Consider the following 22,020-nt stretch of genomic DNA (forward strand, 5'->3'; position numbering starts at 1 on the left):
GGTTCTTTTTTTTTCTTTATTACTTATTTCCTTACTCGTTTGGCCGCCGTCCATGATCTCCACAATCTGCCCAAAAGTCACACAAGGGAAAAATGCAGTCATAATAGCTGCAAAAATATACAAAAAAAGAAAAAAGAAAAAGAACAAGCTAAGTAAGCAAAAGTAGCGAAAATAATTGTTTCTTTTCCAAACTTATCCAGAAATTTCCTGCCATCCAAACTGGGCTTTAGTGAAGTGCAAGAACATTTGCAATTTGGGCAGGATCGGGTTGAGTTTTTGCTACAAAATGAATTGAAATCAAGCAGAACTCGACTCGATTTTATTGCAAAAGCTCAACCCAAATTCCCAAAAAATCGACCCGAGTTGCACCCTTAAACATTACCTGTGATAAAATATGTTGCCAATGGAAGCCTCTACAGTTTACAAGAAAATAAGTATAATTGGCTGAGTTCATATAAAATTAGATGTTGTATTTTAGGATGATACAACATCAATGAATTTTCTAAAAATAAAATAAAAATAACCTACATGGAAACATATATTAGAAAAATTTAAACAAGGGTTGCAATTATACTTAAAAAATAATAAAATTATTGATTGTTAGAGTTAGTGTAGCATGTAACTGTTAATTCAAGCTCAATGATTGTTATCATGCTTCAAAAGAGAGACAAAAATGATGAGTTTTGAAAGTTGTACCATTTGTTTGGTGTTCATGGCAATCAAATAGTCCTGTTGTCCAGGGATATCCAATCACCGAAGTCGTAACAACCGGAGGATTTACCGGAACGGCATAAGCCGGTTCTGTACGAGGCGGGCCCATGTTTCCTAGAGGCTTAGTTGGGGGGAAAGGCACAGGAATTTCATCTTCTTGCAAATCACTAGCTTGTGATTGGGGTCCACTTGTGTCGGCATGGCCGGATTCCGGTGGCGACCGTATGGACTCCGGTAGATTTCCAACGGATTCCGTCAGATCACCTAGAGGTTCTGGCGGTTGCACTAATTCTCCATGTTCTGTGTTTTTAATTCTACCCATCTAATCAAAGATTACTTGACCTTGATCAGAATTAGAGTTGAGCCTTTAGCTTGTTTATTGATGGGTCTTGTACATATCGAGTATCGAAGTATGAGTTGGAATCAATGGGATGCCCATCTCTAAATGGATTTCTTAATTGGATGGGGTTTTGTCTTAAGGTTCTTTCCAAATAGATGAGAAGTATCCAACGGTGTAGTTTATGTTTTTGGTTGTTCCTTAATGATTGGATTGAAAGACACAAATGAAGAAAGTACATGAATATGAAATGGAAACGGCAAAGTCATGAAGTGACAATCATCTTATCATACGTCTCAAATGGGTGTACGGACACCAAAGTCTTCAAGGCATTCACATTCAGTCCATAGAGCCTTAAGAAAGTGAGGTGTGAAACCTTGAACCCAACCTCAAACACAAGTGAGGTGTGAAACCTTGAACCCAACCTCCAACACAGCCCCTCACCCTCATGTCCATATATAAGATGATTGGGGCATTTTTGTACACAAAGGGGGTATAGCTTTTAGGAAAAGCTATCCTTGGAGCGGTTGGGAATCGCTAGTGGAAAGAAGTTCTTAACGTGTTTTTGAAAGGTCTTTGTGCTCAGTTTTTGGTGTAGCGACTATATTTTGATTCATTCTCTTCGAAGGATTTCATATATTGACGTTGAGCCCATTTCATATGATGGGAGTTGTCAGATTTGTCAAATGATGCTAGAGGTTTTTGTGGTTATCGTGGAAATTTCATTCACTAACGCTCTGTTTGGTTGCTTGTATCTGGCTAGGAGAATAGGAGAAAAATAAATCAAAGAGAATTAGACAAGAGTGAAAAAGAATGGGAGATGGGGAGAATATTAGGAGGGAGATTTGCGAGTATTGTTTGGTTGCGCGAGGAAATTAGCGGAAGATGTAGGGTGTCATTATCAAAATATAGGTGGAAGAGAGAGAAAGAGAAAAAGAATAAGACAAGAATTTCTCCACTTCTCCCAACAAATTTTTCTATTTTTGTGAAAAAAGGGGAGAAGATTATGGGGGGAACATCTCCGCCACGTAGGCGCCATCTAGGATAAAAACCAATAATGCTGTCTAAAAGTTGTCTAGTGGTCAAAGGTGTAAATGACAACCAAACATGCTTTGGGGAGATCTCATGCATTTGAAACTCCTACAATCCTCCCAAAACATGCAACCAAACAGAGCATAAGGAAAAAGAAATAGAAAAATCTCACACAATCTATTCATTCAATATTTCAGGAGAAAGGGAAGAGAAGGACAATCTCAAATGTGTTAATTTTTAAAGTGTATTTTTTTGGTTGCTTTATTTTATTTTTATTTTGAGAGATGTAGTGAGGGCAAATATGTACTTTTGTGTCCATGGGCATGTTGGTCTTTTTGCCTAGCTTGCACATGTGTGAGCTACAGATGTTTGCTACAACTTTTCCCACTACTTCCTATTTCAAATTTAAACCCTACTTGAAACTCTAAACCCACCATCCTAGCATTAAAGTCCCTACTTTCCCATACCCACCATCTCCTACCAAAGCTATTACTTCTCTTTAGTTTCCTTGACTAAGCCTATTCTAATTAACTTCACTTTGGTAGAGATTCTCTACAATCTTCCTAGACTTCCATTGAAGCCATTGAAGCTCTCTTGTGTGCAAGCTTAGGTTTGAAGAAAAGACTAACTTTTCATATTTTCTCCGTGTTGAAGCTTTCCTCTTGAAGCTTTCTACTTGTAGTTTTGTTCTTCTCTCATATATATTGGATTACATCTTGTGGTGATTATTCTTATTCTCTTTTGGTTATTGTTCTTGGGCTAGTGTAAACTTTGGTTTCATTATTTGAGAAGCGGATTTTTCGCTGTTGTGAAAGCCGTCTTTCTCTATATGGTATCAGAGCCACAAGGGTGGTAGTTGGTGCTTGTCAAGATTCTCTTGGCGAAGAAGTTCAATCGGTGCTTTGAAGATGGATATGAGTAGAAGGGTTAGTGGACTCGGCATTGAGTTGTTAAATCAATCAAATTACAAGATATGGAGAACATGTAAGGAGCCATATCTTGTGGGAGAAGATTTATGGGAGGTTGTTTGTAGCAATGCTGTTGTAGTTCCGGAAGATACACAAGAAAATGCCAATGTATTGAAGGCGTGGAGGATGAAGAATGCTAAGGCCGAATTTCTTTTGAAGCGGTCAATTTCGCATGACTTGTTTGAGAACATCATTGGGTGTAAATCAGGGAGTGAGATTTGGATTACCCTTGATGGATTGCTCAACAAGAAAAATATGGCTCGTCTACTAATGTTGGAGAATGAGTTGGCGAATACTACACATGGTAGTCTCTCTATTTCTCAATTCTTTTTTAAGATCAAGAATCTTTGTTTGGAGATTTCTTTATTGGATCCGGAATAGCCTATTTCGGAGGCACGAATGAAGCGGCATATTATTCGTGGGTTGAAAAGATAGTATATTCCCTACGTTACGTCGATTCAAGGGTGGGATCGGCAACCTTCTTTGGTGGAGTTTGAGAATCTTCTTGCTTCACAAGAGTCTTTAGCTAGACAAATGGCGGGTTGTTCAATATCCGAGAGTGAAGGAGAAGCATTATTTTCAAGCAATAAGAAGCCTTCCAACAAATATAAAGAGAAGAAAAATATTCCAAGTAAAGGTGGAGATGAAGGAGGATCATCCGTTTTGGATAATGGAAACCGAAAGAGTAATCAAGTGTTACCGATGTGGTAAACTTAGGCATATACAAAAGAATTGTCGTGCGAACTTGAAGGATGGCAATGTAGCTGAAAAAGTTGATGATCCAAAACATGAAGAAGATTGGGGTAGATGTTTCGTGGCGGAAACTACTATGGTTGGTGCTTCGGCATCCATCAATTTTGAGGATGTTTGGATTGTCGATTCCAGTTGTAGGCATAATCTTATCGGCACGAATCCAAATTCTCAAAGTCTCGAAATTATGAAGGCAACGATGTTATTATCACGGCGGACAACACTATACATCTGGTAGAGAAAGAAGGGGTCATTACCATTGATGGAGCGAATGAGGATCCTATTACACTTAAGAGTGTGTTTCATGTTCCCGGCATGGAGAAGAATCTCTTCTCGGTGGCAAATGTGGTTGATGCGGGAAATTATGTTTTGTTCGGGCCTAAGGAGGTGAAATTTCTTCGGAATATTTTAAGCTTGAAGGCAGATGTTGTCTACACCGGTAAGAGAGTTAAAGATTTGTTTGTTTTATCGGCTTCGACTTTATATGTTGATAAAATGAGTACAAATGATGGCGCTTCAATTTGGCATGCTAGATTGGGTCATATTAGCATGGATAAATTGAAGGTCATGGTGATTAAGAATCTAGTGAATGGGCTACCAAATTTGAATTCTTTTGGTGGTAGAAAGATGTGTGAGGGTTGTCAATATGGTAAGGCACATCGTCTTCCATTTGACAAGTCTCTTTCAAGGTGCAAGGTCCCGTTGGAGCTTATCCAACGGTTGTTGAGTTTGTTGAGTTCAAGAAGACCGTTGAAGGTGTATTTTACTAGATTCACATAGGTGTATTTTATAATGGAGAAATCCGATGCATTGTCTAAGTTTGTTGAGTTCAAGAAGACCGTTGAAGGTGTACTTCATAAGTCGATCAAGCGGTTGAGAACCGATAATGGTACGGAGTTTACTTCCGATGAATTTTCTACGTTTTGTCGTGATCATGGTATCCAAATGGATCTCACTTGTGCCTATACGCCTCAACAAAACGAAGTGGTGGAGAGGAAGATTAGGCATCTTGTGGAAACTTGTAAAAGTTGGTTGTATGCAAAGAATTTACCCAAGGCCTTATGGGCGGAAGGTATGGCTTATGCAACTTATGTGATTAATCGGGTACCTCTTAGTCCGATTAATATGAAGTCTCCTTATGAGTTGATGTTTGGGGTGACGCCTAGTGTCAAGCATTTCAAGGTTTTTGGTTCAATTTGCTATGTGCATGTGCCGGATGAAAAGAGAACCAAGCTGGATGCTAAGGCGAAGAAGTGTATTTTCATTGGGTATGATGAAAGGAAGAAAAAGGTTGGAAGTGAATGGATCCTATAATGATTGATGAAATATTGTGTTTGATGAAATCTCTTCTTATAATGATTTGGATGGTGGTTCCACTAATGGTGTGGGTGTAGGTGAGCACATCCTTGTTGAGGTTGAGCTTCAAGCAACAATGAACTTGCCGGTGACACCAAATGTTCCAATAAAATTTGGGTCTTCTTCTTCTTTGCCGATGGGGGAGCAAGTTGATAAGGGGAATGATGTTGCACGTCATGTTCAAGAAGATGAGCAAAATGAAGAAATTAATGAAGAGGAGTGTAGTGCATCACATCTTAGAAGATAAAAAAGAAAGATTGTCAAGCCGACACGATATCGAGATGAAAATATGGTGAGCACTTATTCTTGTTTCCTTTCCAGTCCATTTGATGACAATGAGCCTTCTTACTTTAATGAAGCAAAAGGGGTAAGAGAATGGAATGATGCTATGGATGAAGAGATGAAGGCACTTGTGAAAAATGAGACTTGGGATCTTGTTCCTAAGCCTAATGATATGAACCTGGTTACATGTAAATGGGTGTACAAATTGAAGATGAAAGCGGATGGGAGTGTGGATAGATTCAAAGCAAGGTTGGTGGCTAGAGGGTTCTCTCAAAAGTATGGAGAGGATTATGAGGAGACCTTTAGTCCCGTTGCCAAGATGACTTCCGTTCGAGTTGTAATTTCATTGGCCGCTTGTCATGGTTGGAAATTGTTTCAACTTGATGTTAAGAATTTGTATGGTGAGATTGACAAAGACATCATCTACATGCAGCAACCGCCGGGTTACAATTCAAGTGATAATCCGACTCATGTTTGTAAGCTCAAGAAAGCTCTTTATGGGTTGAGGCATGCTCTAAGGGCATGGTATGGTAAGATTGCCAAATACTTGCAATTTTGTGGTTATTTTGCTTCTAACTCCGATTCTAGTTATTTGTGAAGAAAGACAAAGGCTTGTTTATCATTGTGCTTCTTTACGTCGACGACATGATAGTTACCGACAACAACGATGTTGAGGTTGCACAGCTAAGGGATGAACTATCTATTCGTTTTGAGATGAAGGACTTGGGAGAGCTAAGTCACATTCTTGGCTTGGACGTGGAGACCTTAAAGGATGGCGTGCTAGTTTCTCAAAAATGATATGTGGAGAAATTAGTTGGAAGATTTGGAATGAGTGGAAGTAAAAGATCATCTACTCATCTTGATCCCAAGATAAAGATAAGGCGGGGAGAAGGCAAGTTTCTTCCAGATACGCGGTCATATCGTGCTCTTGTGGGTAGTGTCATCTACTTGACTATTACAAGACTGGACATCTCTTTTTCCGTTGGGCTTGTTAGTCGCTATATGCAAGGGCTACGGAAACCACACTTGGAAGCGGAAGTATGTGAATTCTACCCTTGACTTTGGGTTGCTTTACAAGAAATGAGTTGATTTTGTGTTGAATGGATTTACCGATGCTGATTATGGAGGGGACTTGGATGATCGAAGATCTACTTCCGATTATGTGTTTTTGTGTGGATCGGCGGGTGTTTCTTGGCGTAGTAAGAAACAAGACTCGGTGTCTCTTTTAACAACGGAAGCGGAATATAAGGCCGCTGCTCTTGCGTCTCAAGAATGTGTTTGGTTGCGGCGGTTAATTGAAGATGGTCATGTACCTATTCACAAGGCGATGACTATTCTTGGTGACAACCAAAGTGCACTCAAACTTGCCACAAATTCGGTTTGTCATGCAAGAATAAAACATATCAAGATCGAACATCATTTCATTCGTGAAAATGTGCTAAATGGTACAATTGGTGTAGCGGAAGTGAGGAGCAAAGAGAACATTGCCGACATCTTTACCAAGTCACTTTCCAAAGGACCATTTGAGCTACTTCGGGGTAAGCTTTGAGTAGTTTCCAAAAAATCACTTTAAGGGGGAGTGTTAATTTTTAAAGTGTATTTTTTGGGTTGCTTTATTTTATTTTTATTTTGAGAGATGTAGTGAGGGCAAATATGTACTTTTGTGTCCATGGGCATGTTGGTCTTTTTGCCTAGCTTGCACATGTGTGAGCTACACATATTTGCTACAACTTTTTCCACCACTTCCTATTTCAAATTCAAACCCCTACTTGAAACTCTAAACCCACTATCCTTGCATTAAAGTCCCCACTTTCCTATACCCACTATCTCCTACCAAAGCTATTACTTCTCTTTACTTTCCTTGACTAAGCCTAGTCTAATTAACTTCACTTTGGTAGAGATTCTCTACAATCTTCCTAGACTTCCATTGAAGCCATTGAAGCTATCTTGTGTGCAAGCTTAGGTTTGAAGAAAAGACCAACTTTCCATATTTTCTCTATGTGTTGAAGCTTTCTACTTGTAGTTTTGTTCTTCTCTCATATGTATTGGATTACATCTTGTGGTGATTGTTCTTCTTCTCTTTTGGTTATTGTTCTTGGGCTAGTGTAAACTTTGGTTTCACTATTTGAGAAGTGGATTTTCCGTTGTTGTGAAAGCCATCTTTCTCTATAAAATGGAGACCTCAAATGGAAAGAGGGAAGGGAAGGGGACTTTTGAATCTGATAGGCACCTAACCAGTATGCCAAAAGCTCCATAATTGAGGGAATGTGTTGAGAGAAAATCCGTGCGGCAAATCAGATTTGACCATGCACAAATAAATGAAAAAGTAAAAGTAAACACAATCCACAAGATGAACACGGCATTTTATGTAGTTAGGCCAAGATGCCTACGGCCACAAGCGAGAACACGATCTTCCACTATAAGAAAACAAATTTATAAGGATTACAACCGATTTAACCCGAAACCCACAAACATGCACTCCTTTCCTTCCTTCTCAACCAAGATTATACACGAGAGTACGCTGAGAGAAACACACACGAAGAATCACAATAGAAAACACACAAGAAGTCTCTCTCTCTCTCTCTCTCTGTTATGTTAGGAGACTTTTATACCTAGGCTTCCCAAAAGCCCAAACCAAGTATCTTTCCAAATTTTGCTTTCACCATAATCACATACACTTCAAGAAAATCAGGCTATTCTTGATGCTTTTGCTTCCAGTAACTCTAACAAAAACACACTACAATGCCCATGTTTAATAATTAATAGAAAAAATAAAAAAAGCCTAATCACACACATGCTTTTAAATTTCGACCGAAATCGAAATTTCGGATTTCAGTGGGGACCGCAACCGAAATTTGGCGAAATTTCGAATTTCGGTTTGAAATTTTGAGAAAATGTAATTAAAAAAAAAAAAAATGTTACAAAATTTCGGCCGAAATTTCAGAATTTCAAAATTTCGGTCCGAAATTTTGAAATGAATTAAATAAGCTTTTTTAATTATTACCAAATTTCGACCAAAATTTCGAAATTTCAAGGGTCAGAAACTGGTACCGAAATTTTAAACCATGATCACACAACACAATCAAGTGGATTGGAGAAAGGAAAAGATCCACATTCCCTTTTTTTTCCTTGAATAATAATACACACATTCTGTTAATAGTCACATTACTAAGAAAAACATGTTTTTCAAGGTAACGGGGGAAAATGACACTTTACCATGCCACATCAACTTGGTAACATCCATTTCCATAAAGCGATACATGTTTTTCAGCGCATAAGACTGCATTTTACATGGGGGCAATACCAAGATGGTAATCACCTGCTATGAAGACTTTCAGACTGTTCAGACTAACATGCAGGAACAAGAAACTTGTATGCCCTTCATGTAGAAATTTAATGGAGGAAAATAAAAGAATAAGAATGTTACCAAGTTGATGTGGTATGGAAAAGTGTCACTTACATGAAATAGACATAGTAATTTTTATGAAATCTTCAAACTATGGAAATCTTCTACTCGATACAAGAAAAACTAATAGTAAAGCAAATCACGTAGTGGAAATTATAGTGAAAGCATATTTATGCCATTCCTCACACTACAAATTAGTGTCAATGAGAAAAAAATACTACGCAGCTAAATTTACACATTAGAGCCTCACTCAATTTTCCTGAAGTTTACGAGATGACAGCTCTGTATATTATAACCTGCCCCTTAAGTTTAAGCCCATCTAGTAAAAACTTCGAAAAACTACTAGAGACGTGCCACCAAAGCCCTTCGTGAAGAATCTAGAAAAAGGCACCCAGAACAAAGGACAACAAACATTTAGGAGTATGACAAATATGTTTTAGGATTATGACAAATACTAAGACAGGAGCAGGCAAAGCTCTCCAGTGGTGTACTGGAATCTTTGGCAATGGTTCTCAATGGAGACACCTGAACTTGATCAAGATTATAAAGAGCTTTCACTTTGAAGAGTTATATCAATGAAAAAACTAAAGGTCTCTAAGTGAAATGGAGTAAATTATGAGGAGTAATCGATTCAGAAGGACATTTGTATAAACCAAGGAGCCATGTTACCTGAATTGTCTGTATAGATTCTCGTATGTATGTTTAGTATTTTTGTTTTATAAATACCTAGTATGAATAGAGTTTCCACCATTTCATTGACCCAATAATTCCCATTAACTTTTGAAGGTGCATTGGAAACTTAATTTGCAACTATTTCACACATGTTTTGACACATTTACAAATGTTTTCATGTAAAAAAGTCCCAAAACATGTGCAAAATTAAGTTTCAAATGCACCTTAATGAGTGGTCACTCGTTAGCAACACCCTTAACTAAATACTGAAATGTGAACAATGCAAGTTTCAGATTATGGATCGAAAAAATAAAACGAACTCTAAAACACTTGACCCAATTGTAAAGAGTAATGGCATTACCTTGCCCAGAGTCAGATTTATCCTCCAGACCAACAGCATTATCGAAATTCTTCTCGATATTCTTCACGCTGTCCCTCAGCATAGTCACCGCCCCAGCTAGATCTAGGAACCCCCCTAATGGAGACCTTCCCCAACCATGCCATTCTCTACCTGGGAACCAAAAAATCCCTTGGCCCAGACCCAAAATCCCTACCTACAAGACATTAGAAAGTCTACAAATACATGTAAAACTCCAATAATATGACGATAACAGTGAGAAAAATTGTTTAAGCAAGAGAAGTTAATAATGCTATTCATCAACATCTGCAACCAAGGACGGATGCAGGGGAATTGTCAAAATTTTCAAGAAGGCTTTGGCTATGTTTTTTATTTATTACTAGACCATGGAATTAAGGGTGTCAATTTTGGCTCGGGCTCGGAGGCTCGCTCGAGCTTGAGCTCGGCTCGAATCCTTAACGAGCCGAGCTGAGCCGGCTCACCAGGCTCGTTAAGCTTAACGAGCCGAGCCTAATTTAGGCCAGGCTCGGCTCGGCTCGTTAAGGCTCGTTAAGAATTTAATATATTTAAATATATATATTATATATTAATTTATACATTAAAAGGGTTGTGAAAGGGGGGGCAAAATATGTCACTTCATTTTTGGAACCCCATTTGTTACTAGGACCACCCCCCATAGTGTAAAAAAAGTAGTCAAATTACACTAGTAGGGCTGTCCAGGGAAGATGAGGGGTGTGAACATAATATAACCCGAGCTCGGTAAGGCTCGTGAGTCGCTCGCGAGCCTGACCGAGCCGAGCCGAGCCTGGCCAAGCTCGGCTCGGCTCGTTTACACCCCTACATGGAATCAAAAGTCCTTTTGGCTATCTTGCTTTTACCAAATATGTAGTTATTCAAACATGTGATTTGGCCAGCCATACTCTTCCAGACAGAGCTACCACCAAACTCACAAAAACGCCAATCAAGAGAGGCTTGGCCAGAGAAACCCTTCTCTTGTGCAAATAAATAAAAATACCCACAAAATAACAAAAATGCCTTTCATAAAAAGATACCCCCAAAATCACGAAAATGACCTTCTAGAGACGAGCAGGCAAGCAAAACTGTTTGGTGGCATTCCCTAGTTTTGATATTAGCACTCCGCATTTTCTTAAAGAGGGCAATATTTTAACCTCAAGGGTAAAACCGGATTTTTGAGCTCTTTACAAGACATTTAGGTGAAATCAAAACTGTTAATCTTGTAGAACATCATGAGATGACACAAATGGTCTTGGTCCCATCATGAACGGGCATCCCATGCATAAGATATATCACTATAACTAAAAATCAATGGTTTAGTTGTTCTTGGCATAATCCTAAACGAGATTTAGTGGATCAAGGGCCTAATCATTTGATCAATGTGTTCTTAATGGCATTTGGCCAGAGTTATGATTCTTGTTGGGATATAATGTGCTAATTTCAAGGGGTTGTATTATTGAGAAGTTAGCATTGCTTGATTGGCATTTTTTTTTTGAATTATATGTGATTCAAAACAAAACAATGGACGATTCAGATTATCCGAAGTGAGATGCAACCTCATTGTAATACAGCGAGGCATAACACATGTGAACCCCACCTTTGGTTGATCTGAATCTACATAAGTATGAATTTGTCTTAGATCACCCGTCACCTAAAATTGTTGACGTAAAAAATAAATATTAATGATGTTTTTTATAGATTTTGAAAGCAATTTGAAATGGAATTTGTCTGAAGTTTGTTTTTTTTTTCAATGGTCAAGGCTTTTTTTTCTTCAATCCGTAGATTGGAAGTTCAATCCAAGCTTACCTACAAATCAAGACCCCATATTTCATCAAATTGGAACCGACACTCGAAGTGGCTGTTTGGATACATGGATTTTACACTCCAGGATTGTAAAATCCAAGTGTTAGATTATAAAATCCAGGTTTAAGGTTGTGAAATCTAGGATTTTACAACCCTGGATTAAAATAATCCAGGTTTTAGCTTATATAGATCAGTTTTTAGCATGTAAAATATAGGATCATACAATTCTGGATTAAAAGAATCCAGGTTTTAGCTTATAAAAATCAAATTTTAGCTTGTAAAATCCAGTACTGTACAAATTCAGGTTTTTCCTTATAAAATCCAGGCTTTAGCTTGTAAAATCCAGATTCAAGCTTATAAAATCTTGGATTATAAAATTGTTGTGTACCTAGATGGCCTCGCTTGAGTTGAATAAATTAGTTTAGATTTGTGTAGAGTTTGTTATGGGTAGGAGTATTATAGAAACGAGGGAGAAGTTTGAAGCAGAGCTTCCTCTCGATTCGTATACACTCAATGGGTGTCATGTAATCGAGTTCTAATTTTTTAACCCAGTCCGGTAATTTCAGCTGGGTTCTGACTCGCTCGCTCTCTAGATCGTGACTCGGACGAGTTTAATCGGTTTGTTTTTTCTTTTTCTTTTTCTTTTCTAATTACTTGATTTGGCTAAGCAGGGGCGGATATTTGTATGAGGAGTGGTAGACTCACACGCGCCGATATCGACCGATAGGGGCATCCTTTTTGCCCTTTTTTACAAGGGCGCCATTGAGTCTAGCATTACTCTTTTTTTCTTTTTCTTTTTGAAATTCTTAAAATAAAATTTGGAGATGCACATCCCAATAAATAGGTGTTGGTGCAAAAAACCTACACTCTACTTTTATAAGAGAGAATATCCTTGGATCGAAGGTTTTCAAATGCCTTTCCAATTAATATAAAAGGAGATTTTATATGGTGTAAGGGCTTACAACAATACGGTAGGGTACCTCCCTTGATATTTGATCCAACAACAGCTCACTTTTTGAGCTTTTTGAGGAGCTGCTGTTGGATCAAATGTCAAGGGTGGTACTTCCACCGTACAAAAGGCCTTATTGTTGTAAGCCCTTACACCATATAATTTCTCATAAAAAAGTACCTCAAATTTGAGTGTTATTGCTAAATTCTGAACTGGTTCTCACAGGTAGTCCTGCGCTAAGCTGGCTCTTCAAGATGACCTATACTCAGAGAAACATGTCGGAATCGGCAAGAGGGCCAAAGTTGGACTCCGTGGGACTCTCTGATGATTAAGTTAGATAGGGCAACATTATGAGCTAAGCTGAGCGAGGAAGAGAAGAGTGATGTGTCTTGTGTGTTACGTACCTCGAAATTTGATCCCCCTTTAATAGACTAGAGTCTTATGTGTTGAAAGAATGTTGCCTTTTAAGACACTTGCCCGATTGAGTGGATTTTTCTAGAACATCATGTTCCAAGTTTATCTGATATTGTGGTTGGTTTTTTGGGTTTCTAGAAGGGTTGTGAAATCACCATTTTACCCTAACCAGCATGTGAATCTCTTGGTGCCACGTGTCAACTTCCCATTGGATGTCAGATTTTCACCCCCAACATGTTGCCCTCCCAGCTTCATTAGGCGCCCTATAGGCCAAGGAAGTAAGTCTTCTACCTCGGTTTCCTTAGGTCGGGTTGTTGGCTATGAATAGTTGACACCTTAAGTTTGTCAGCAACTGGGACTGTTCATCTCAGTCCATGTAGGTCAGTGCAAGCGTTCACCTCGGTCCCTTCAGCTCAGGCGAGGTGTGAAGTACTTCCCCATTCTTGGTTTCATTGGCCTTGAAATCGTCTTGTCAAGTTGGTTGGATGGTGGATATTGAAGTCTAAACTGTCTACTCGTGGAAGAATCATCTTTTATGAATGACACCCACCTCGGCTTGTCGAGTTCGGTCAACATTTGCCCTTGCTCTAGTGCAGTGAGTTAGGATTGCTAGAGGTCAGCCTCCTGAGTTCGTCCTGAGAAGTTGTGTTCTATCCTCCTGTCTTGGTTTAGGAGCATCCACCCCGGCAAGATAAGATCAGGCTAAGATGCTCACATCGATCAACAAAGCACGACTCATGCTCGCTTGACCTTAGTCCGTTTAGCTCGGTTGAAGCTTGTGCTTGTTTCGGCCTAATGAGTTTGGTTGGGGACCACGTGTTAGCGAATATACCCTAAAAGTCAGTATTTATGAAATAATCCTTTATCGATTAATTGATTTCATGACATCTATTGGGAAAATTAAAGGAATGCATAATGTGCTTTTATATCAAACACATGTTAGTAGCAAAGTGGGAATGTGTAGACCCCCCATTTTGGTCTTGAATGTGTAGACCCCCCATTTTGTCAAGACCAGACTAATGATAGGTGATAGGTAGCCGCGATGATGACTCCGATGATAATCCCCAAGGCTCTGATCCTTCTCTCAGATTGAATGATTTTCTGCTATATACACCTTTAACCAAACCTACTTCAAACCAAGCCCTGAGTTCGCCAAACCAAGATCCCGGAGATCCGACCCCTTAGCCCGTTCCCACATGGCATCCGCCTATCACGGCAACCCAGGAATCCAAGCTGAAATCCCGAAAAACCAACCCAGGACCCCGAAATACCAACCCGGGGCCCCACCACCCCTCATAATCTCAAACCCGCGATTACGGGTGGATCTGAAAAATCTATAAATACCCCCCCCCCCCCCTCATTTGTTTGATATCCAGAAAAACCAAAGAATACACCGAAAATCCAGAGAAAACCCGATTTTCCAAAGAAAACTTCCGAGAGAGGAAACACTGGAAAATTGAAAATCTCATACAAGGATCTGAGTAGGTTCTAGAAGCTTTTGAGATTCCCGTAGAAACTGAGAATAGTCACCTCTAACCCTCCAGTTTTTTTTGGAATCTCTTGTGAGCTTGGGATGTCGGCACTCTGCCGTAATTCTAAGGAGTCAGAGCGGCGCCCACTTTCACATCGGGAGGCAAAGGGATTTCCCAATCCCTAGGTATATTCACTGCTTTATTTATCGCTTTACCAATATTTCAATTACAATTTGGTAGTGGGTAGCTATAAGGTTTGGGGATCCATTTGTTCCAAACCCTGTAGCCTAAATCCCCTCATTTTTCACAGTTATGGTTCTTTTCTCCCTCTTTATCTCCATACTTTTTCTCGGGCTCCACCATAGGTTGTGAGAGATAGAGAAGAAAGCTTGATGCTCCTTAAGTTGAGAGAAAAAAAGAGAGAAATGAACTCATTTCTTTTATTCGCTTTCTGTCATTTAAATTCTATCCTTTACAATTCATCTCGCTTAGATTAAGGGTAGCTATAAGATTTGGATATCCTCTAAACCCAAGTCATATAGCGGAAACCTTCTTGAAGTTAGGGCAAACCCATTTTCCTCATTTCTCAAATTCTTTAATTTTATGTTAATCGTAACAAGAGTTTAAAACCAATTTTTACTAAATTTTCTCATATCCGCTAAGTCAAGTTAAAAGACCGGGTTAATTCGGGCATGAGGGGTGCCTAACACCTTCCCCTCATGTACCCATATCCCTTACTTAGATTCTATCAAACCATGCTTACAGAGTTAATTATGGGTCCTAGGTCCGAACCTAGGTGGCGACTTTGGTCATTGTATTTTTGGTGATTCGAATTTTATCCCAAGTTCACCAGAAACACAAATGTGTTCAAAATCAGCTAACGAGGGCGAGAGGAACGCCCCCAATAAAAACAAAAGAGAGAGAGAGAGAGAGAGAGAGAGAGAGAGAGAGAGAGAGAGAGAGAGAGAGAGAGAGAGAGAGAGAGAGAGAGAGAGAGAGAGAGAGAGAGAACACACTCCCGAGACCGCACCAACAACCCGGGTGAGAGGATACGAGAGCAGGTTTTGGGACCAACCGATATTCCCACGTGGGTGTGATGCGAGAGGTCCCTGACCTCCCGGATCGCAAGCACAGACTGGTGACTTTGCCGGGGAATCCCCAAGGATATAGCTCTGAATGGCCGGATTTGAGAAAACTAAGAAATTTTGGATTCTAAACTTCTGTTATGATTAGCCTTAACCTCGAGTTGCGTTCAGGGGTAATCATAAGTTGCGAATCGCTCGCAAGTTGCGGGCCTTGCGGCTACTGCTCGTAAACAGAAAAAGAAAAAAAAGAGTTTTTTGGGGTTTTTGGGGCTTTCTTGCTAATACCTAAAGCACCTAATTGCAATGTCGAAACCAGAAGCACGAGAACCTTTCTTTGCACAGTTAATTTCTGGATCGCTAGATATAATTCTAGCTTGATCCAATCACAATTCTAGCGTTCTCTCTTAAAAAATTAATGATCTGATTATTTGATTTAATGACTGAAGTTGTTTACAAAATTATTAGAGCTGAGATAATTTGGATCTTGAAATTGACAAAATGATTAAACATGATCCAGACTTAGTTATAACTTATAACTAGTTCACTCCTGAACTGATATAACTGAGACCTGTGTTCATGTCTTCGATTCATCCACATGCAAAGGTGATAAGAGGAAAGGTATGATAAATCTAAACAACTCTTTAACTCCCTAGAAGATCCTAACGACCAGAATTTTCACAGTCAAAAGAACTGACTCTATTCCCAACACTCTCCTCTATTTACAGATGCAAGGGGAAGTTTCTAGAGTTCTAGGCAGTTAAAATTCAAGCTCATTTCCAATTGGAGCTGTTGATACGGCGATAGTTTGTTGCGACACACTTCTGGACAGTGACAACCCAACAGTCCACATCTTGCACTTGCACACACTTGCCACTTCATTACAACTTCATCTCAATCACAACTTTCCTTTCACTTACATTACAAACACATGCCACTAATCTCTTACATTCTCATGCCCAAACCTATACATTCATATTCACATATCTCCCCTCCCCCATTTATTGAATACCCCCAACGCATACACACACTCATGCCCATTGGGGGTACTACATACACAACACACATACAACACTCAATCTATACACAACAACTTCTCTTACCTTCCCAACAATGGCACATACACTGCGGGAAGGGAAAGCTGTGTGCAACAACAAAGACGATATCCACAATGTCTATAAACACACTAGGAAGGAAAGTTTATAGTTTTACGAGGGGAATCACTTATTTACGCTTAGTTAGGACCTTAACTGTGAGAGGTGATGACATCTCACAGGAGAGCCTTAGAACTTCTGAGAGGCTAACTGGTGTTAGCTCCGAGGGTAACCACGAGTACTCATGTAGAAGAGACGCGACCCAGAAGGTAACAGTGGTCATCCCTAGAGCTTTTCCCGGGCAGCCCCTCTTGCCTGACCCGAACGGCGCCAGACGGAGGTCGGAACCCATGATGCTGAATTCCACGTCACCGTCCTTCGTTAGGAACCTCTCTGGCTGAAATGCGAGGGGCTGAACCCACACTGTTGGGTCCCGCATGATCGCCCACATGTTCACCATCGCTGTGGTTCCTGATGGCACATGTCGCCCGTCAATAAGCGTATCTGAGATTGCTAACCTGGCCCATGACAGGAGAGGGCCAGGTGGGTGAAGCCTCAAGACCTCCTTTATCACAGCTGAGAGATATACCAGTGCTGGGATATCAGATTCTGTCACAGGGCGGGATTTTCCAACGACTTTGTCCAGTTCATCATGAATCTTTGCTTGGATATCTTGATGGAGAACTAACCTCGCCAAAACCCACTCTATCAAAACCGCGACTGCGTCTGTTCCTCTAAATATCATCTCCTATTTATTGAAAAGAGTAAAATTTAGATAAAGAAATAAAATAAAAGAGTGGGTATTATTCTCTTTGAGCTTATGTTGCTTACCCAAAGAACGGAGACCATGTCAGGATCTGATAACTTATCAGTGCCTTGCAATGACAGTAATACATCAACAAAGTCCCAATTTTTTTCCGCAGTTTGAGCTCTATGATCGTCTATAATCCCGCTGACGAACTGGTTCACTTTTGGCACTAGCTTCGAGCAGCGAAATCGGATCCTCTGAGGATCCAATCCAGCTAGGAAAGGGAAATGATCCGACCAATTAAGCTTCCCCAATAGCTCATACCCTTCTTCCACAAAACTACTCAATTCTTCTATTTCTATGTTACCAGAACAAAGCTCATATTTTCTCCCAAAAATAGAGTACATCATATTATTCAACGAAGCTCGTTTTATAACCTCCCGAACCCGTATTTCTCCATCACGCCTGAATTCCGCAACCATTTGAGTGGCAATCTGGAACCTTACATATTCTGTGCCATTGATCTGCTTCGGGCAGAAAAGATGTGTGGTCGCGATCCTACGTAGGCTCTTCCAGTAAACTCCATATGGAGCGAAACCAATAGCTCGGTTAAACATTAAGCTGTAAGCAGACTCGTTCATCGGACGATCAACAAAGACGGAGCTGTTTAGGATGTCCTTCGCGACATCGGGGTTACATGTGATGATGACGCGTGTCTCCCCGAGGCTGAAAGCCATGAGTCGCTTGGCATCGCATCGCTCAGCTGCATAGGCGATGTGATGGTGGGCAAGGCTTGACATGAGATTCATGCTACCCAAGAGAGGTAACCCTCTGGGGCCGGGTACGAACTTGGTCTTTTGTTGATGGTTTTTCCACCAGTATTTTCCCCAAGCTGGGCCTCCAGGAAATGACCAGTAGAGGAAGGCCATGGCCACCCATGCTAAGAGTAAGAGAAATGCAAAAGAAATAAGGTTTTGGAAGGAAGAGGCTCCATATTTCGCAACAACAGCTAAGACCCACCAGTTATTTGGGATTGTTTCCATGGAGAAGAGAAGAAAGTATGAGAAAGAAGACAGTATTGTTTGAAGGCAGAAGGAGAAGGGAATTGGGTTTATATAGGGAGACAAAAGACGGGTATATGAGAGGGAGAGAGGAGGAGAGAGAGACCGCTAAGGGTGTGGGAGGGGGGGGGGGGGGACCTTGGTCTATATAATTCTAGTACCACTTCCACTTGCCATGATTCATAATGATATCCTCACAAGGAAGCTAGAGATAGCCAATGATAGAAACCATTTTAATAGAATACAAGAGGAGAAGGGTGTTTATGTGGTTCAAAATTCCAAGAATAATACAGGAATGCGTGAGAGCGTAAGCAGCAACGTTAGCCAGCAAACGTAATCGTCTTACGAGTTCATCCTCTTCATGGACGACTGGATTTCAAAGCAGGCGTACCAACTATCCAACTATAGTCCCTAACCGTTGATCATTTTTTCTCACTAGAAAACATCACAATCAAATGCACATAATAAGAATAATTTATACGTTGGGAATATTTTGAATGGAACAAGGTAGAGACCAAGGAGGAATCTGGTCTTAAATCCGAAAAGCAATTTCACATCTCTCTACCAATCCGAGCATTACTTTTTTTTGTCCGCAAGCTATTTTCTAATCAACAATTTTTTCCGCCATCCACTCCTCGTCAAACTCGCATGTTCAAAGATGCCCTTCAGAATCCATCTTTCTTCGGACCTTTTTACTAAGGTTGCAACTGGGGTCGGGCTTTACTTTTTACTAAGGGATAATTACATTTACACCTCCTCTAGTTTCGACATATCCACTTCCACCCCTATAGTTTAAAACGTGACAAATGCACCCCTTAGTTTCAATTTGTTTAAGGTTTGCCCTCTCACCTGAAGGTTCGTCCATAGATTGAAGGGTTAGATGATCCGATGGAGCTGATTTTTTGGGCACACCCTATCTATGTCAGGACCCATCAAATGAACGCTTTGGATCATCCAAATAATGTGGGCACATACCCGAATCCAAACACTACCAAAAAATCATCCAAATAATGTGGGCCCACATTGTTTGGATGATCCAAAGCGTTCATTTGATGGGTCCTGACATAGATAGGGTGTGCCCAAAAAATCAGCTCCATCGGATCATCCTAACCCTTCAATCTATGGACGAACCTTCAGCTGAGGGGGCCTACCTTAAACAAATTGAAACTACAGGGGTGTATTTGTCACGTTTTAAACTATAGGGGTGGAAGTGGATGTGTAGAAACTAGAGGGGGTGTAAATGTAATTTTCCCTTTTACTAAATGAGAGAAAGCTCCCAGAAATCAAATCTAAGTACAAAAGAAAGTATTCGCCCCTTTACTTTTTATTGGCTTGTAAGCCGACAACCGGCATAGTCAGTATTTCTTCACATACAGGCTGTTGACGTTGACATCTCTCTCCCCGAAAATGATGATGATCCAAACCGTCCATTTGTTGGGCCACAACATGAATAGGTTGTGCCCAAAAATCATTTCAACTTAACCATCCAATCTATAGATGGACTTCACATTATGAAAACTTCAATAGATCGGAGGGTTTGGATCATACTATGTAAATGATTTTTGAGGCACAGCCTATTTACGCTATGGCCCATCAAATGGACGGTTTGGATCATCCGACGGAGCGGGCCTTACCGTACATTTAAAAAAATACGGGTTTGTACACCCACCCATCATATAATTTCTCTTTAAAATGTAACCTATGTGCAGACTCCCTAAAAGTGTAATTTTTTTCTTTTAAAAAAAAAAAATCACGGTTTAGATCATCCTATGGAGTGGGCCACCCATCATTTAAGTCATCTCATGATGATCCACCTTGTTTTAATATCCAAACGTTCATTTCTTGGGCCCAGTGCAAATAGGCCTTCCAATAAAATCATCTCCGTAGGATGATCCTAGTAGAGGTTTACATATGGTGCTATCCTTCAATATATTAATTGGAGGATTAGGATCGTCATATGGGGAACATTATTTGGGCAAGGCCTGGTTACTTTGGGCCCAACTAATGAGTGGTTTGGATTCCAAATAAAGTAGGCCCAATTGTATGATGACTATATTCACCCCTATTTTATTTGGGACAGCCCTCTCTAGTGTATTTATGACTTCTATTTTACTCTAAAGGGGGCTGTCCTAAGGAAAAAAAAAAGGAGACAAATATATTATTTACCAATCTATATTCCGGGAAAGATGTAGAGAGCTGTCAACGTCTAGGTGTGTCAGCCGAGAGAGAAAATTAAAAAATACGTCTATACTGACTACACCGGCTGTAAGCTAAGCTTACAAGCCGGTAAAAAGGGGCGAATATGTTTTTGCAGGGGGCGAATTTATCAGCGTCCATATTTTATGATTCGATTAAATAATTAATCACATATGCTCACTACAAAAATTAGGACCTACGGGGGCAGACGTAGGTGCAATGCACCAGTAAAAAAAGCGAGAGAAAAAACAAAAAGCAACACAAACAATGAAACTACATCTAGAAACTACCGATATGTAACTCCAAAAGCTTAAGATGTTGGAGACGGTGTTATTTAATCTCTTGTACTTTAACACTCCAACTCACGTGTTATTCCTTTTTTCTTGGATTTGGCCATTGCATGTGGATTTTTCTATCGAGGTTTGAACTCGGGCATTCGCTCTTATACCATGTGAAACTACCAATCACTCCAAAAGCTTAAGATGTTGGAGACGGTTTATTTGATCTTTTATACTTTAACAGTATTAGTTAAGAAGGGTTATTAAAGCCATTCAAAAAATATAAGAAGGATTATTATACCATTGATGTAGGGCTTACCTGTTCAATGATTATGATCCATGGCTTTTATTTGTTACTACTTGCTATTAATGGACAATGCATCAAAATTCACACTCATAGGTGAAATCTAACCCTCAATTTTACGGGCATGAATATAAACAGTTGCTTCTTTAGTTTAACACCATTCAAATTGGGGAGCGTTAGATTCATCCGATGGTAGGGGATTTTGATTCATGGACTTAATAGTTAAATGGGTTGGTTCCCTACGTGAACAGAAAGGTGATGCCGTTACTCAGTCACTGGGTAGCTTACAGAGATATATATTGGCAACATGATCTTGTCCTTATCAAAAGCATGTCAATTTTCTGAGGCTTTGTAAGGTGATACTTTATCAGTTCTTAAGTTTTCAGGCGGCCTTTAAATATGGTTTACCTTTTGCCTGATCAATGTTACCATGATAAATATGCTGAGAATTATATGATCACAATAACAAAATGGTTTGGTTCATTGCAAAAGATCATTTGGGGGGACGACCTATTTTCATGGTCATCAAATGATGGGTTTATAAAATTTCTTCGGACAGAGTAGCCCCATTTTACTGTTTAAAAAAGAAACCCCAATCAGAACATGATCTCTCCAAGTAGCAATAATAACAAACAATAAAATAGATCAAAGAAATAAAATAGTTCTAAAAAAAACTGATAGTTTTTTCTGTAATCTTAAGCAATAAAAGACCAGAATTTTATAGAGTTATCC

General features: G+C 39.8%; 2 protein-coding genes across 3 annotated transcripts in view; both read right to left on the reverse strand.

Annotated features, from left to right (window-relative positions):
* LOC143847162 (PLAC8 family protein) overlaps positions 1-1,087 on the reverse strand; it is a 4,583-nt gene extending 3,496 nt beyond the window's left edge. The window contains exons 1-2 of one of the 2 annotated variants that reach the window (XM_077355886.1): positions 697-1,087; positions 36-107 (exon numbers count right to left, since the gene is read on the reverse strand). In XM_077355886.1, the coding sequence (XP_077212001.1) occupies positions 36-107; positions 697-1,033 (409 nt within the window). In that variant the 5' untranslated portion in view covers positions 1,034-1,087. The remainder of the gene's footprint in view (positions 1-35; positions 108-696) is intronic. The other variant, XM_077355887.1, reaches the window with a different exon arrangement.
* Positions 1,088-16,489: 15,402 nt separating this feature from the next.
* Positions 16,490-18,516, reverse strand: LOC143846286 (cytochrome P450 78A3-like). The gene is made up of 2 exons (XM_077354718.1): positions 17,533-18,516; positions 16,490-17,449 (listed from the first exon to the last, which is right to left on the reverse strand). Exons 1-2 carry the CDS (start codon positions 18,490-18,492, stop codon positions 16,832-16,834), a joined length of 1,578 nt encoding a protein of 525 aa, XP_077210833.1. The 5' UTR covers positions 18,493-18,516; the 3' UTR covers positions 16,490-16,831.
* Positions 18,517-22,020: the final 3,504 nt, after the last annotated feature.

This window comes from Tasmannia lanceolata, unplaced genomic scaffold, assembly GCF_043159265.1.
Source record: "Tasmannia lanceolata isolate RefF3 unplaced genomic scaffold, GAP_Taslan_0.1 ptg000015l, whole genome shotgun sequence".
Classification (NCBI taxonomy): domain Eukaryota; kingdom Viridiplantae; phylum Streptophyta; class Magnoliopsida; order Canellales; family Winteraceae; genus Tasmannia; species Tasmannia lanceolata.